Source organism: Macaca nemestrina, chromosome 13 (genome assembly GCF_043159975.1).
Source record: "Macaca nemestrina isolate mMacNem1 chromosome 13, mMacNem.hap1, whole genome shotgun sequence".
Taxonomy (NCBI): domain Eukaryota; kingdom Metazoa; phylum Chordata; class Mammalia; order Primates; family Cercopithecidae; genus Macaca; species Macaca nemestrina.
Genome location: NC_092137.1, coordinates 117,283,299 through 117,299,952, shown reverse-complemented (window position 1 = coordinate 117,299,952; position 16,654 = coordinate 117,283,299). Strand labels below are relative to the sequence as shown.

The window sequence follows — 16,654 nt, the reverse complement described above, 5'->3', positions numbered from 1 at the left end:
AGCATCACGAATGTACCCGTTTGTCCTTAGCCCAGTGTTAAGTATATTGACTGTGGCTTTTAGAAGATCAGAAGCCCATAGTGTTTCTGTTTTTGTCTCCTGGCAGGTTGGCATGCTAAAAGAAGTTCAAATGAAGACTTCAGCAGACACTGTTTCATAGACCTTTATAAAGGTTATGGCCAAGAGCTACATAACTACAAAGTGGAGAATTATTGATTCTACTTTATGAATAAGACACAAAACAATACCCAGGGAAAGCCTATCACCCTGCAGGTGACCGCAGGAGCCAGCCTGGCTTCCCAGGCCCCATTTTCACATCCTTCCCTCTCCGATTCCTGTTCCTCTGAAGAAGTTGCTTGCATGGTTCTTAAACCCCTGTGGTTTAGGGCAGGCCATCATGTTTGGATTCTTTGAATTGCAGTGAGGTGTAAAATGCAAGACACCGAGAGACACTGAGAGGCAGAGTGCTTTTGCTCTGCTTTCTTCCCTACAGAGCCAAAGCAGCACAGAGCGAATGCAGCAGTGCCTGTGACCTCTGCTCAAAGTGATACCTTCAACTACACCAGTGCTCCCAGTCTGGGGGCAGAGTGTATTCCTTACCAATAAGGGGCTCTGGGTGAGGTTCACAGACCACCCCCGGCCCGTGGGGACAGCCAGGTGCCTGTTCCAGCAACAGTATGTCAGTGTGCAGGCGAGTGGTGAAGGTGGCCTGGGTCAGAAAGTGTCCGTAGTGACATCCAGCTACAACCTTCCTTTCCCGGTGGGATGGACGGTTGTTCTTTAAAAAAAATCCACAAAGCAAGCCAGTATAACTCTTAAAGAGGAATATTTATTTAGCAGAGACTTTACAGACAATACATGCCCTTGGCATTTTTCTAGAGCAAAATATGGGTATTTTGCTTTAGATGGGTATATGGGTAATATATAGCTTGTCTTCTGGAATGAGGCACACTAAGGCCAAATGTACTTTCCTTGGGAACTAAAGGATATAGTCACAATTGTTAACCCCACTGGCTTTCCAGAAAAAAAGACACAAGAACATAACGAATGGGGGAATCTCTGATCCTGCACCGTTTCCTCGGGATGATCAATTACCACAGGCCCAAGGGCCTCAAACAACAGAAATGCATTCTCACAGTTCTGGAAGTTGGAAGCCTAAAAATCCAAGTGCCAGCAAGGTCGGTTCCTTCCAGAGGCTCTGAGGGAGACCCTGCTGGATATTTTTCTCCTTGTTTCTGGTAATTGCCAGAAGTCCTTGGTGTTCCTCGACTTCACTCCAGTTCCTGCCTGTGTCTTACGTGGCCTTCTCCCCGTGTGACCGTTATCTCTGTGAATTTTTTCTTTTTTGTATTTTTTTAGTCGAGACAGGTTTTGCCGCGTTGGCCAGGCTGGTCTTGAACTGGGCTCAAGCGATCCGCCCACCTTAGCCTCCCAAAGTGTCAGGATTACAGGCGTCAGTCGCCGTGCATGGCTAGTATCTCTGTGAATTTTCTTATCAAGATACCAGTGATTGGATTTAGAGCCCATCCTAATTCAGGATGACTTCCATTTAACTAATTACATCTACAAAGATCCTGTTTCCAAATAAGGTTACATTCTGAGGTTCCGAGTGGACATGAGTTTTTTTTTGGGGGATGTTATTCAACCCAGTACAGGCACCAAGGAAGTAGATTTTTCTGGGATGCTTCCCTAAATCAATGTGGGAATATGACACTTCAGATACTTCACGATGGTTTAAATCCAGCTGTTACTGCATCAATTATTTGGCTCAAGGTTGAGTACAGGGTGATATCTATTGGTGGGATGGTGGGGTGGGGTGGGGGAGTGGCAGATTCATATATAGTCAGCATACAGATATATATACACACACATATATACACACATATATACATATATAAATATATATTATACATATATATACACACAGAGAGAGGCTCCCTCTGGAATACAGTGGTGCAATCATAGCTCATTGCATCCTCAAACTCCTGGGCTCAAGGGATCCTCCTGCCTTAGCCTCCTGAGTAGCTGGGACTACAGGCGCGTGACCATGTCCAGATACTTTTTAAAAAAAAAAAAAAAAAAAAAAAAAGCGTAGAGACAGGGTCTCACTATGTTGCCCAAGCCAGTGTTGACCTCCTGTTGTTGAGCAATCCTCCCACCTTGGCCTTCCAAAGTGCTGGGATTACGGGCACAAGCCACTGCACCTGGCTTGTATTTCTTTTGTTAAGACACTACTTGTTGATATATGAAAAACTCAATATTGGAAGTATCCCAGAAAAGTGTTGGCTAGATCCGGGAAACTGCAGCAAAATGTGATGTGCATTGAATTCAAACTCACTTGTTTATTCATAGTTACTCCAGATTTAGTTAGGGAACGCTCTCCTTAAAAAAGAAGTGTAAAAAACACAAACTCCTTAAAATGAACTCCAGTTTTCCATGTTTGCTGATTGTTCTTTCCTGTGACAGACACTCATTTGCTCTAAGTCTCTATGAATTGCTGTCCTCCAATTTCAAAATGATACTACCGAGCCTGCCTGTTACCTACGTGGAGTAGGAAGGCCAAATAATACTCTTAATAACAGTAAAGGTCTGTGGCCAAGAGTCCTTTCTATGCCACACATGTAAAGAAAGGGCCACCTTTGGATGTGAGCTCTGTGTGGCTGCCTTGGTCCTGGCAGTTCCAAGAGATTCATCTTGTCTCTGACCATGTGTCTGTGGTCATTTGCCCAACATTCTAAGCCAAATCACAGACACCGATCAATGGCAGCCAGTCAGCATACAGTAACTGGACAAGCAGAAAGTTTGAAAGTGGACTTTGTCACCCAGTAGTTGCCTCAGCCTTCGGCGTCCACACACATGGGAAATTACAATCATGACTCTTACCCCGGGCTTTAGAACCTCAAAGACCCGGGTTTCCATTCTCAGGAGAATCTGAGACACCTGAGAGTTTTTGTGATTAGAAAACAAATACATGATGGGCCTACTACCTGGCTTGCATACAGCAGCTCTTATCATTTTTATGTCTACCATCAAAATCTGGAATGGAAGCAAGAAAGATGCTGATGTTGGCAGAGTGGCTGCACAGAGTACCTGCTGTAGGTGAGCCTGACTTCCAACCACCTGGGGCTCCAAGGAGAGCCTGAAAGGGGACTGGCAGAACTGCTGGCAGGTGACATTAAGGGTTTTAAACTCTACTACCAAAATGTTCTTTGGTGATACACCTGGGAATAAAGCCTGCTTGATAAAGATCACTAGATTCCTTGCTTACCTGCATAATAACACTATTTTCCTGGCCTTGCCATCAGACAGGGTGGATTAAGACCTTGAGACCATTCACGAAGTTCTCCTCACTTTGAGTGATGAACAATCTGATGATTACTGACTTCACAGCACAAATACTTAGCCAGTGGTTCACACATTTTCTGAGTACTCTTTAAAGAAAAATGTCATGAGCAACTGGATGTGGTGGCTCACGCCTGTAATCCCAGCACCTTGGGAGGCTGAGATGGGCAGATCACCTGAGGTCAGGAGTTCAAGGCCAGTCTGGCCAACATGGCGAAACCCCATTTTCACTAAAAACACAAAAATTAGCTGAGTGCAGTGGTGTGTGCCTGTAATCCCAGCTACTTGGGAGACTGAGGTAGGAGAACTGCTTGAACCCAGGAGGTGGAGGTTGCAGTGAGCAGAGATAGTGCCACTGTACTCCAGCCTGGGAGACACAGTGAGACTCTATCTCAAAAAGAAAAAAAGAACAACAACAAAAACAAAGACAAACAAAAAAAAGAAAAATGTCGTGAGCCCCCCCAAACTAGGAACTAGAGTCCCTTTTGGTTCCAGCTGATCAAAAGCTACCATGAATTCTGCACCTTTCCAAATACGTTTGTATTTCTAAAATTTCAACAGAGTCTGCAGAAATTTGTAAAAGTCTATGTGGGAAATAGTTATGTAGTCTACAGCCAGGGCTCAGCATGCATTGGGATTAGATAATGCTTAGGTTTTGCCTGGTCTGAAGCCAGGGGTCAGACCTGCTAGGTCTGCACCCCAGCAAGGAAGTCAGATCACTGTTCATTTCTTTGTGCTCCCCAGAGCTTTAACCCCAGCTCTCCCTGTTTCTGCAGTCTTTCCTGTCCATGAAACAGAAACCTTCTATTACCTCTGGCCCCGGAGACTTAACCAAGCTCTCCTGGGACCTTTCTCCTGGGAGAATTTATCCAGTGTGGATGACAACGGCACTGATGTCTCTAAGACATGCTGAGGACCTAACAAGTGACTGATTAGAAGACAAAACGAAGTAATGTGGAAAATGGCAGGTTTCCTCCACAGGACAACAGCTGGGCCCCTCCCTGGTCTTTCACTCAGATGCTGGCTAACAGAGTTGTCTCCAGGCACTCAGGCCCCTCGCCCTGCACTACCCACTACTGCTCCTCCAGCACTGGTAACACCTTCCAGGCTTTGGAATACCAGAGGCTGTTCTTGATGTTAAAACCACTAGTGCCAACCATCTGTTTTGGGTGTTTTTGTTGTTGCTGGAGATGGAGTTTCACTCTTGTTGCCCACGCTAGAGCCGAATGGCGTAATCCTGGTTCACTACAACCTCCAGCTCCCAGGTTCAAGTGATTCTCCTGCCTCAGCCTTAGAGTAGCTGGGATTTACAGGTGCCCGCCATCACACCCAGCTAATTTTTCTATTTTTAGTAGAGACGGGTTTCTGCCATGTTAGCCAGGCTGGTCTCAAAACTCCTGAGCTCAAGTGACCCACCTGCCTCAGCCTCCCAAAGTGCTGGGATTACTGCCCTGAGCCACCACAGCTGGCCTCAACGATCTGTTAAACATACTACCTCATCAGCTGGATGTCTAAAGAACAGCCCTCCCCAATGAAACAGTGATCCCTCCCTTATTTCCATTGCCTCCACCTCCCCAACCTTGAAGAGGGGCCTATAGGGATAAGAACTTGTAATATGGGACTTGAATAAGTCACACTCTCTGCTAAAATGGTCTACACACCAGGGGTGTCCAATCTTTTCTACCCTGGGCTACACTGGAAGAACTATCTTGGGTCACATATAAAATACACTAACACTAATGATAGCTGATAAGCCAAAACAAATCTGTGTTTTAAGCAAGTTTATGAAGGCCCAGCACGGTGGCTCATACCTGTAATCTCAGCACTTTGGGAGGCCGAAGCAGGCAGATCACTTGAGGTCAGGACTTCCAGACCAGCCTGGCTAACATGGTGAAACCTTGTCTCTAACAAAAATACAAAAATTAGCAGGGCATGATGGCGCAGGCCTGTAATCCCAGCTACTACGGAAGGATAAGGCAGGAGAATCACTTGAACTCAGGAGGCGGAGGTCACAGTGAACCAAGATCATGCCACTGCACTCCAGACTGGCCAACAGAGCAAGACTCCATCTCACACACACACACACACACGAATAGAAAAGAAAGTTTACAAATTTGCGTTGGGCCTCATGTGGCCCTTAGGCCGAGGGTTGGACAAGCTTGGTCTAGACCATCATAGGCTTCCTGGTTACCATTTGAAGTGAGTTCACAAACGGTCTTAAGAGGATGTTCAGGTATTTTTAAATCAGTCTCATCATTCTTTCAAGTCTCTGGAGCATAATTTAAACCCTGGAAACTCTAATTTACTAAATGGCTACCTGAAGTCATTGAAAGGCATCTGAGTCCTTTCTTCTAAGAACGCTGCATGAGGGCCTGGGGTCAGTGAGTGTAGCAGAAACCCAGCCCAGCTGTGTAACCCTGAAAAACGCTGTGTGCTTCAGTGTTCATTCGTTTTTTTTTTAATCTCATTGAAGATAAGACATATCAAAAATGTTCTTTTGGAGGAAAATGGTAACTGTTTAGGCCTGCCAGGGTTATAATCACAAACACGCCCTTCCTTTTTTTTCACTCACATGACTTTTTCAAGTGTCTTCCCTGAGAAATATGCTTTGAAACTTAAAAACAGAAAAATGCACTCTGTTATATAACAGCTATTCACCTTGTAAAACTAAAGGTCCTAGAACTGGTTTCAATTATTTTCCTATTTAAGAAGATCTGCAACCCCCTGAGTTTCTCAGTCCCAAGGGCTAAGAATATTTTTCTTTCCCTTTTTTCCTGCTTCGACTTAAATAGCTAGAAGTGAATTTCACAATGTGGAATGCAATGTGGAAAGCTAAAAACTCCTTAGCTTTAACTGAGGAAACATCTCATCCTGGATCTAGGGAGAGAAGCTTTTCCTCCCCTGGCCAATGCCCAGGCGCTTTTGGATGTACATGGAAGTAGAGTCCAACCAACGGGCCGCCGCGGGGCAGACCAGACGGCTTTACCCGGGAAGGGTGACAACGGGGAACCCACAGATGGGAAGCCCGGCCCCATTGCCGTTTCGGACCCGGGGCTTTTACGCGTGTCCGTGCATGGGAGGTCCCTCCGCGCTGGGGCGGGCGTGCGGGCATCAGAAAGCGCTGGGCCTGGGGCCGCTCCTCACACTCGGCTTTCACTCGGCGTCCCGAGGGCAGCCGTAGCGGGAACCACGCTTCCCCTCCCCGGCCCCACCTCCTCCATCCGAGCGTCCCGGGGGCCGGGCGGCTCACCACTGGATGACGCCGCTGTGCGGGCCCCGGCTGCCCCCGAGGCTTGACGGCGAGGCCAGCACCCCCTCGGCCATGGCTCGGTCCCGGGCCTGCAGCACCGAGGCAGGCAGCGAGCAGCGGCCGTGGGCGGCGCTGGGTTGCACCGGTCCTGCCACCGCCGCTCCTCGGTGTTTACTTTAGAAAGGGGCGCGCGGGGCGCGGGGTGGAAACCCAGTCCGCCAGGCCCGAGCCCGGGTGCGCGAGGGCGCGCGGTGAGCTCGGCAGGCCACAGCCCCCCAACCCCCTCGCCCCGCCGAGGATGAGCGGACCCCACCCTGCATCCTGCGGTGTGGGCTGGAGCGGTCTCCCGCTCGCACCCAGAGCCCGTCCCACCTCCGTACCAACCAATCAAACAGGCACGCGAACAAGCACCAACTTACACCTTTTCCAGTCTGGTCGCGGTGTTGAGTTCGTGGGGGTCCTTGACTTGTGTATTGGAGTTCTTCAGGCAGTTTTCAAAAATACTCATACCTGGCTGCTGCTCCCTACCCCAGCCCCGCCCCCCACCCCAAGAGGTTCTGATGAACTGGTCTGGGTGAGGGCAGGCTCCCCTGGTAATGCTAATGTGCCCGCTGTTGCCAGAAACCACTGGACCTAGGAGTTTTGAAAAATCTCCGAGCTCAGAATTTCTGACAGGCGGGTGCATGGGGACTTCTAGGAGGCTGGTCCCAGGTGACTCCAGTGTGCCGCTCCAGGTGAGCAGTGCCACCTCAACGTGAGTCCCCATATCTGCAGCCAGGCCCTGCAAGTCCTTGCCCTCCAGAGCTATTTATGTCAGTGTCATTGCTGTGTGACATGGAGCTGCTGGCCCTCTCCAAACTCATTTCCTTTCTGGGGAACTGTGTGGTTATTGTGAGTATTAAGTGGCATTCACTTGCAAGGCTGTGGCGTAGTCAGAGCTCAGTCACACAGCCTTTACTGTGGCTGCTAACTGCTTCAGAGTCTCCGGGTAAGGATTTCTCAATCTAGATCAAAAACACATTTGCCGACTTAGCAACAACAAAAACCAAACCGCCCAGTTTACAAATGGGCAAAGGACTTGGATAGATATTTCTCCAAAGAAGATACATAAATGCCTACTAAGCACATGAAAAGATGCTCAACATCATTAATCATTAGGAAACGCAAACAAAAACCATACCCAAGAGGATGGCTATTATTTAAAACATAGAAACTAATGAGTGTTGGTGAGCATGTAGAGAAATTGGAGCCCTTGTTCACTGCGGGTGGGAATTTAAAGTGGTGCAGCTGGCCTGGGGCAGTGGCCCACACCTGTAATCCCTGCACTTTGGGAGGTCAGGGCGGTCAGATAACCTGAGGTCTGGAGTTCGAGACCAGCCTGGCCAACATGGTGAAACCCCTTCTGTACTAAAAGTACAAAAAAAAAAAAAAAAAAAAAAAGGGGGCCGGACATGGTGGCAGGTGCCTGTAATCCCAGCTGCTTGGGAGAATGAGGCACAAGAATCGCTTGAACCTGGGAGGCGGAGGTTGCAGTGAGCCAAGATCGCGCCACTGCCCTCCAGCCTGCGCGACAGGGTGAGACTCTGTCTCAAATATATATATATAATATTAAAGTGGTGTAGCTGCTATGGAAAACAGTATGGCCGTTCCTCAAAAATTAAACAGAATTACCTTATGATCAGCCAGTCCCACTTCTAAGTGTATACCCGAAAAGAATTGAAAGCAGGAACGTAAACAAATATGTACAGCAATACTCATAGCAGCATTATTCACAATAGCCAAAAGGTAGAAGTAACCCAAGTGTCTATGGACAGACGAATGGATAAACAAAACGTGGTACGTATACATACACTGGAACATTATTTACCCTTAGGAATGAAATTCGGGTACATGCTACAACACAGATACACTGAAAACATTATACTAACTGAAATAAAGCACACAGAAAAGCATGATTCCACTTACATGAGGTCCCTAGAGAAGACAAACTCAGAGACAGAACAGAAAAGCATGATTCCACTTACATGAGGTCCCTAGAGAAGACAAACTCAGAGACAGAAAGTGGAATGGGGGTTGCCAGGGGCTGGGGGGTTAGTGTTTTAATGGGGAGAGTGTTTCAGTTTGGGAAGATGAAAAGTTCTGGAAATAGATGCTGATGGTTGCAAAACAATGCGAATGTACTTAATACCACACCACTGAATTATGTACTTACAAATTGTTAAAATGGTAAATTTTGTTATATATATTTTACCGCAGTTTTTTAAAAAGTCTGTCCCTAAAACATACACGCACACACAACACACGTTTGAGAAGCACTTCTGGAAGCAGGAAAGAGATCGATTCAACAAAGGAAACAACTGTCGACTGCCTCCCACGTGCCAGCCCTGGAAGGTAGCTGCTGGGGCCCACCAGACATCTCCTGGGCCAGCATCCTCCCTTCCACAGGAACACCATCACCAGGGTGAAGCTCCAAGGTCAGTTCCAGAGAGATAGCAGGACATTCAGAACCTGGACCCTGAAGTTCAACCAGGTCACTGGAGCTGACCCGGGATGGCATCTGACTCTCCTTTGGGGCACTGCCTCATGAATCAGCCTGGTCCTGAAGCCTGGGGCATTTGGAGTGTAGGGGTGGGATAGGTGAGTGAGTGGGAATGACATAAACAAGTGAATGGGGCCACTGTTAGCCTTATTTATCTTCTCAGCTGAGTTTCCTTGTTCAGGGTCGGCTGCTTTAAAATGCCACCCAGTAGAGGACAGTTGACCCCACATCATCCTCTCTCAAGCCAGGAGCTGGGGGGAACCTCATCTGCTGCCTTAAGAGCATCCATACGAGGATGGGAGGCCAACTACATGAGTAACAGAGTTGGGAGACTGCTGAATGGCAACCACGACGAAGAACCCACAGGAAAAAAGATGAAGCAATGAGGTGAGGAGATAATGACAGGGCTCTCCAAGGCCTCACTCTGCAGGTCAGCCCGTCTCTAGAAGAGGTAACACATCTCTTTGGACTGGGAGGAGGAGCCCCGTGAGGTTCCTTCATCTGATTTGCTTTGCCCTGAGTGCTAAGTCCTGTCCTCCTGCAGTGGGACAGGCAGGTCCTTCTCAGTGGCTGGGGGAAATATGGTTCCTTCCCCTTCTCATACTGGTCCTGCAGCAGCTCCTTCCACCCAGGAAACTTCCCAAAATGCCTGCTCATGTCCACAGAGACTGGAAATAACCAAGGGAAGAGCCTGCTGTTATTTAGGGCCTTATCACGTCACTGCTGGTACCATAATATTTGCACATTTACTGAGCATTAACCAGTACCAGGCACTGGAACAGACCTTGGAAATACAACGGGGACACCATGACCATCTGGCTGACCAGTGGTCTCTTTGCTAGCTATTGCATTGAATGTTAGATGCTATGAAAAGCAAACATCATCTTATCTCGGCTCAGAGCTCTTGAGGCTTGTTGATTAGAAGACTGTAGAAATGAGGCCATGTGGTCAATTTTACACCCTCCACCCAAAGAGCCTATTAATTTCATCTATTACAGGTGACAGCTGGTGTCCCTAGTTTGACCAGCCATCTTATAGATCAGACTCAGTAGTTTCATGCTAATACAGTGACTCTCAGAAGATTTATTCCCAGTGTATGTCTTCCTAATGTGCTAAATATGCAAAGGACATTTACCTCTGCACACAACTCCATTACTAGCAGCATAATTAAGGCTTTCAGTTGAGTTGACCACATAGCCACATAATTCGCTCAGTAGAAATTAGGTATAAAATCCATTTTCTTTTCAAAGAATGTTTAACTGGAAGTGACATCACAAAAAACTTCATTCTGTGGTGTTCACTGAGGAGACTGCTAGATCCATGTATGTGCTGTCTTGTACCTGAAAATCTAGTCTCTAACTCCAGGTTGAGCATCTTTGCTCTAATATCTAAACCAGGAAAAGGAAAATAAATTTTAAAGTTTGTATCAAGTAGAATTCCAGTTTCTTATGTCACATGTTATGTACACAAAGCTAGAGAACCACATCTCTTATCTAAACAGTAACTTCTTTTACCTACTTCCATCTAATTGGTTTCTAGCTTATCTAATTAGTCTCATTTCACCTTCTAAAAGGGCACCAGCTGTGCCTTCTCCTTGCACAAAACCATCTCTGATCTAGGGTGCTTAATTTCATTCAATTCTTGCAATTACTCACTTTCTGTGGATGTACCCAGGTGTCTTCAGGCAATAGATGTACTTTTAAGTAAAGCTAATGAGCATAGTGGATTTGGTCCAGAATGCACAATGTAGCTGCATCTGCACAGACACAGCATTACAGAGAACAGACAAACTGCATGTTCCATTTAGCCTGGAAGAAACTCCTTAAGATCCCTGGGCTCTAAACCAGTAAGCTATGGAGACTTTCAAACTATACTAGAGCAAAACAGTCTCATTGGAGAGATTCCAAATCACTATCATATGTTGCAATTTTCCTTGTTCTATGCTCACCTTTTGAGTATCTGGCTTTTACCCCAGTTGAAATCAATGGGAACATTGCATTCAGGAGAATGTATCTAATGAGAAAACCTAACTCCAAATATAAAACACTTCTCTGTCGTTTATCTAAAATCCATGATTCAGAGGACCATGACGATATCCCATTGCTGTGTTTTTTCCCCAATGCAGTTTTCCTGTTTCCCTTTTTGCAGAGAGGTGCTGGCCACATAAGGTATAACAAATAGCATTATCTGCAGAGGAACTCTAAGAATGTGTGGAATGAAATGAAACAGCCTTCACTCCTCACAGAATGCTTGTAAATTGTAATTTGCAAAGTAATGCATTTGAATTCTTCTGTTGCATTAAAAGTGGGACTTTTCTGGAAGTCTCATGGAAAACCAAGCAAAAACAAAATGAAAAGTGGTTTCCTTTTCTGCAGATGATTAGTAAGAATTTAATAAGTCATCTTATTAAAGCCATCAGGTAAGCAAGGCAGACACTTTTCCAAATCCTATGAGCAAAATTATAAATCTTACCCCAATTAATTTTCCAAAATTTTGAATGACAAAAGGCACACTAAGTCAATTACTTTGGATTTGTGTAAATACTATTTTAAAGCTTTTTACAAGCATGAAATTATTATTTTTGAAAAGCAGTTTAAAACGATAGCATTAGTTAATTTTGGGTAAGATAAACCTTCATTTGTTCTCATGGTTCATATTATTCTTTGGTAGAAACGGTCTAGAACAGCTGCCCATTCCCTGCTGTTCTGCATGGAATTATTTCCTGGTAGTATCCCCACCGTGAAATGAATTTCACTACAGCATCTCCAGACAAAGTACATATTTGACATATCTTTCTGAAGGACAGCAGACTGCCTTTCAATTGGTCACGTGACCTCCTTCTGCTAATTACCCATTGGAATTCCCCAGCAGAGAGAAGCAGGAAAGATGCTTTACAAAGAGCATCTGCCTGTGAGCTTTGCTGGAGAACAAAGGTAAACACATCCCAATAGATGTGTAAAGATTGTTAAAGCTCGCTTTATGAAACAAAGCCTGGCTTTAAAAACCACTAATCTTAAGACCCCGCAAAGCCAGGCTAAGATGCAAAATAGTTGTCAAGATGGTCTTTTTCAAATATTATTTTCACGTTATCGCTGTGCTGTGATCGTAAACACCCAGTGCCTCTCAGCGCATCTGTGTGGAGGTGAGCTGACAGGCAGGGACCTCTCCCACCTGCCTCTGCTCGTTCCTCAACCAGGCCACTCCAATTGACAATGTCTTAGAACCTTGCACAGGAAGCAGGCAAGGCGAGAGAAGCTGAAGGGAGAGGCCACTGGCACCCGAGTCCAAAGAGCTGGAGGAGGCAGACCCCTGAGAATTTCCTGCCTCTCGTGTGGTCCAGGAATCTCTCCTGGAGCTCATCTGTGGCCTCCGACAACTGAACTTTTCCCTTGAGCCATTTAGAGCAGGTTTTTTCTTATCACAACTTCGTGAGTTTTTTCGTTTTTTTTTTTCTGGGGGACAGTCTCATTTTGTCACTCAAGCTGCAGTGCAGTGGCACAATCTGGCTCACTGCAACCTCTGCCCCCTCGGTTCGAGTGATTTTCCTGCCTCAGCCTCCCACGTAGCTGGGATTAACAGGCGCCTGACACCCTGCCTGGCTAATTTTGCATTTTTAGTAGAGGCAAGGTTTCGCCATGTTGGCCAGGCTGCTCTTGAACTCCCGACCTCAGATGACCCACTTGCCTCAGCCTCTCAAAATGCTGGCGTTACAGGTGTGAGCCACCGCACCCAGCTAAGTTCATGAGTTTCTAATACCTGTGATTAGTCTTCTCGGTAAGGATCTGGGAGGAGGTGGTTCCCACACCCTTCCGGAGGTGACCATTTTGAAGGACATTTGATGCCCCATGGTTAAGCTAAGTGGTAAGCTGGAGTTGAGTCATTCACTGGACAGATATCTAGGGAGCACCCACATGAGCCTCTTGCGTGGGAGGGGGTGGGGTGATCTCAGAAAGGATAAGCTGCAGTGCTCCCTGCTCTCAGAATATCCACGGTAATCACCATCTCTGTCAAAGACACAGGAGTGAAAATACGGCTACCCCCAAAACTTCTGCATAGCAGAACCCCATTACACAGTAGTTGCAGGTCTGGCTGGGGAGCTTGTCAACATGGTTATGCAGCTGAGGACCACCGCATAGGCCCCCTGGCAGGGATCACAGAAGTCACAGCCAGACCACAGGGCCTACAGAGCCCATGGAAGGAAATAGAAACAAGCCCCTCAAGGAGAGTGACTCAGGTGCAGCCACATATTGACTGTGGCTGCCATCAGCATGACCAGCACCCAGCTGACAAGGGCACTGCCTTAGAGTCTGTGGTCCAAGTATGTACCAAATATGGTGGGTTCTTGGTCTCACTGACTTCAAGAATGAAACCATGGACCCTTGCAGTGAATGTTACCTTTACTTAAAGATGGTAGTCCTGAGTGCTTTCCTTCGCATGTTCAGATGTGCCTAGTTTCTTCCTTCTGACGGGTTCGTGGTCTCGCTGGCTTCAAGAGTGAAGCCGCAGACCTTCACTGTGAGTATTACAGCTCACAAACACCACGTGAACCCAAAAAGCGAGCAGCTGCAAGTTACTGTAAGCAGGTAAATAACAAACTAAATAACAAACCCGTCACAGCCTGTAAAGTAATCCCAGCACGTTGCCTCTGACTGGGCCTCGCAGCCTGCTTTTATTGCCTTATCTGGCCCCACCCACATCCTGGTGATTGGTCAATTTTACAGAGAGCTGATTGGTCCATTTTACAGAGAGCTGATTGGTCCATTTTACAGAGAGCTGATTGGTCCGTTTTGACAGGGTGCTGATTGGTGCATTTACAATCCCTGAACTAGACACAGAGTGCTCACTGGTGCATTTACAATCCTCTAGCTAGATGTAAAAGTTCTCCAAGTCACCACTACTTTAGCTAGACACAGAGCACTAATTGGTGTGGGCGTTTACAAACCTTGAGCTAGACACAGAGTACTGATTGATGTATTTACAAATCCTGAGCTAGACAGAGTGCTGATTGGTGCGTTTACAATCCGTTAGCTAGACACAGAGTACTTACACAGAAAAGTTCTCCAAGTCCCCACTAGGTTAACTACGTACAGAACACCGATTGGTATATTTACAAACTTTGAGCCAGACACAGGGTGCTGATTGGTATATTTACAATCCCTTAGCTAGACATAAAGATTCTCCAAGTCCCTACTAGACACAGGAGCCCAACTGGCTTTACCTACTAGATCCTGCCCGCACTGGGGCTGCAGGCGGAGCTGCCCGCCGCCAGCCCCACGCCATGCCCCCTCACTCCTCAGCCCTTGGGCGGTGGATGGAACAGGGCACAGCGGTGCACAGGAGGCGGGGCTCGTCAGGGAGCCTCGAGCCGTGCTGGAGCCTGGGGGTGGGGGGGCGGAGGCTCGGGCATGGCGGGCTGCAGGTCCCGAGTCCTGCCCACCCTGAGGGGAGGCAGCTGAGGCCCGGCGAGAATTCGAGTGCAGTGCCAGCGGGCCGGCACTGCTGGCTGACCAGGCGCATCCGCTGCAGCTGCTGGCCTAGGTGCTAAGCCCCTTACTGCCCGGGCCGGTGGCGCCGGCCGGCTGCTCTGAGTGAGGCGCCCGCTGAGCCCACGCCCACCCGGAACTGGCGCTGGCCGGCGAGTGCAGGGCCCAGCCCCGGTTCCCGCCCACGCCTCTCCCTCCACACCTCCCGGCAAGCAAGGGAGCCGGCTCCAGCCTCGGCCAGCCCAGAGAGTGGCTCCCACAGTGCAGGGGTGCGCTGAAGGGCTCCTCAAGCGTGGCCAGGGCTGATGCCGAGGCCAAGGAGGCGTTGAGAGTGAGAGAGCCGCCAGCAGGTTGTCACCTCTCACCCGGACGAGGAGGGACCCGCATGGGTGGGGCCTGCTTGCCACTTTGGGCTGCTGCTGGTAGCTCTCTTTCCCACTGTGAAGAATGCCTTGGCTTGGCTGTGACTTACAGTGTCCTCCCACCAGGTGAGGCACACCTCTTCCCCACAGGCTCTGGGGCCATCTTGGAGAAAGCCGGGGAGGGAAATAAACTGAGAGATAAATCATGTTTACCTAAGGAGACTGGCATGATCTCAGTGGACTGACTGAGTCTTGACAATGGGCTAACTCTAAGATCAGACCAAAATTTAGATCCCCCACTCCTAGTACCCAGAACATGCAGAAGAACCAATCAGTATCTTCTTAACATCTTATGCATGAGTTCGTGAATCCAGTAGAGTGGACTCATTTCACAGGGAGGAAAAGGAGACTTGCAGGGAATTGAAGAGACTTGAAGTGAGTTTGCACAAGGTTGTGTAGCCTATGACAGAGCACATAGAGCCACGGATTTAACTGCTCTGCCTGGGGGACCTCTGAGGGGCCGTTTCCTGGATCGTAAAGTGCGTCCTGCAGAGTGTAGCTATGAGAACTAAAAGAAAGCAAGCTGAGCTGGTTGTGGTGGCTCACGCCTGTAATTCCAGCACTTTGGGAGGCTGAGGCGGGTGGATCGCCCGAGGTCAGGAGTTCGAGACCAGCCTGGCCAACGTAGTGAAACCCCATCTCTACTAAAAATACAAAAAATTAGCTGGGCATGGTGGCGGGCACCTGTAATCCCAGCTACTAAGGAGGCTAAGGCAGGAGAATCGCTTGAACCCGGGAGGTGGAGGTTGCAGTGAGCCGAGATCGCGCCATTGCACTCCAGTCTGGGCAACAAGAGCGAAACTCCATCTCAAATAAATAAATAATAAAAGAAAGCAAGCTGATAAAGCTTTCATCCTGGCACATCATAAGTGCTCAATAAACTTTTGACTGTTGACTATTTGACAGTTTCCCTTGCAGATAAATATTTAAAATGATTTCAGTTATTTCAAAATTGTTGGTGTAGTGTTATGGTTATATATTTAAAGAGAATTTGTATCCCTTTTAGAGATACACCTTCAAATATTTATAGATGAAATAAAATGATGTCTGAGATTTGCTTCAAAATAACCCAGTTGGCAGGAGTAGGGGGTGGGGAGAGCAGGTGAGCCAAGGTTGGCGGGTCCCACGCCTGCCAAAGTGGGGAGCTCATTGCACTGTGCTCTCCACTTCTGTGTGTGTTTGAAATAGTCCATAAGAAAAACTTTTTATATGTACATTTGAAGCTGTGTCCTGGGGGAGAATGCACACAAGACATTTATACTCACACGTCATAGTTTCAGACTTGCCTAAACACCTTCTTCAACGTGCAGAACACTCAAACACAGTATGTGATTAACAGTATAATTAGCACTAGGTTTTGCTTTGTTTTTTTAAATCAGTACGGCATTATCATCACTGTGGTTTAGTGTTCTGCACAATACTCCTGCAACTTTAGCTGGGCATGGTGGCACGTGCCTGTAGCCCCAGCCACTCTGGAGGCTGAGGTGGGAGGATGGCTTGAGCCTGGGAGGCAGAGATTGCAGGGAGGCAGAGGTTGCAGTGTGCCAAGATTGCGCCACTGAACTCTAGCCTGGGCAATAGAGCCAGACCTTGTCTCAAAAAAAAAAGAAAAAAAAAG

The 16,654-nt window shown here is 47.5% G+C and overlaps 1 protein-coding gene across 11 annotated transcripts in view; it reads right to left on the bottom strand.

The window, feature by feature from the left end:
• The window catches only part of LOC105490113 (regulatory factor X8), an 84,085-nt gene extending 70,306 nt beyond the window's left edge, over window positions 1-13,779 (bottom strand). For 3 of the 11 annotated variants that reach the window (XM_071077239.1, XM_071077240.1, XM_071077241.1), the window contains exon 1: window positions 7,012-7,445. In XM_071077239.1, coding sequence (XP_070933340.1) covers window positions 7,012-7,358 — 347 coding nt within the window. In that variant the 5' untranslated portion in view covers window positions 7,359-7,445. Of the gene's footprint in view, window positions 1-3,268; window positions 3,449-6,592; window positions 6,755-7,011; window positions 7,446-13,526 lie in introns of those variants that run through there. The other 8 variants (XM_071077250.1, XM_071077242.1, XM_071077243.1 and 5 more) reach the window with 7 other exon arrangements.
• Window positions 13,780-16,654: the final 2,875 nt, after the last annotated feature.